Below are 1039 nucleotides of genomic sequence, written 5' to 3' on the forward strand. Positions count from 1 at the left end.
AGAGAGAAACTGATGTGAGAGTGTAACATCAACTGACCACCTTGCATGCCCCCTACCAGGGATGGAGCCCATAACTGGGGTAGGTGCCCTGACTGGGAATTGAGGTGGACCCACAGATGATGCCCAATCAACCGAGCCACACAGGCCAGGGCTCACAGACTACTTTTTAATTCCAAGGGCAAAAAAAGATATCTTTACAATGGAGAATCTGGTGGATACCACCCTAACCAGATAATCAAACTTAGTATCTCAGATGATGAGAAAAATCAACATAAAATGCATCCTGATATATATAATATACTGAGGATAGAATATCATTTATCAGACAACTCCAATTTGAGGAGTATTCTGCAGAACAACGGGTCTGGGTATGGGCTGAATATTATGTTATAACATGTTATCAATGTTAAATTTCCCAAATTTAACTGCAAAAATTGCAGTGATGATTGCACTGTAGTCATGTAGAATACGGAATTATTGATGGGTTAGCCATCATGGTGTATGCAACTAACTCTCAAAAGGTTCTGCAAAATAAAGAAAAAAAGAAAGAGGTATATATAGAGATAATGGCATAAACTGAGCAGACACATTCTCTGCCAGCACGCATGTGCAGAATGAGGCGTGTCCTGGCACGATCGCACTTGGCATCTTCAACCTTGGGACCTGGGATAGAGACCGAGGGGCGGGAGAGGCAAGAAGGCCCAACTTCCAGGGCATACAGGTGTGGGCCACCTGCTCCAGGCGGGCCCGACAACTAGCCTGAGGTCGCTTCTGAAAAAGAAACGTGCAGGTGCCTCTACATCTTCGCTCACGACCTCCCTCGGCCCCACCGTCAACCCTACCCCAATCACAAAGCCCAGTCCTGAAAGCAAAGAGCTTCTGGAGCCCTCGGACCGACTGGCAACACTTCCTGCTCCTTCCTAACTCCTGCAAATCCAGTCAGATCACCTGGCCGGCTCACTTACCACTGCGCCCGCCCCTTGGGGGCCGTTCGGGGTCGTATCCGCCATGGAGGGGGCACACGCACGCGTCCGGGACG

The 1039-nt window shown here is 48.9% G+C and overlaps 1 protein-coding gene across 3 annotated transcripts in view; it reads right to left on the reverse strand.

Annotated features, from left to right (window-relative positions):
• The window catches only part of TMEM33 (transmembrane protein 33), a 12986-nt gene that overhangs the window by 11452 nt on the left and 495 nt on the right, over positions 1-1039 (reverse strand). For all 3 annotated transcript variants that reach the window (XM_006776614.2, XM_006776613.2, XM_006776612.2), the window contains exon 2: positions 966-1039. In XM_006776614.2, coding sequence (XP_006776677.1) covers positions 966-1010 — 45 coding nt within the window. In that variant the 5' untranslated portion in view covers positions 1011-1039. The remainder of the gene's footprint in view (positions 1-965) is intronic.

This window comes from Myotis davidii, unplaced genomic scaffold, assembly GCF_000327345.1.
Source record: "Myotis davidii unplaced genomic scaffold, ASM32734v1 scaffold629, whole genome shotgun sequence".
In the NCBI taxonomy this organism is placed as follows: Eukaryota; Metazoa; Chordata; class Mammalia; order Chiroptera; family Vespertilionidae; genus Myotis; species Myotis davidii.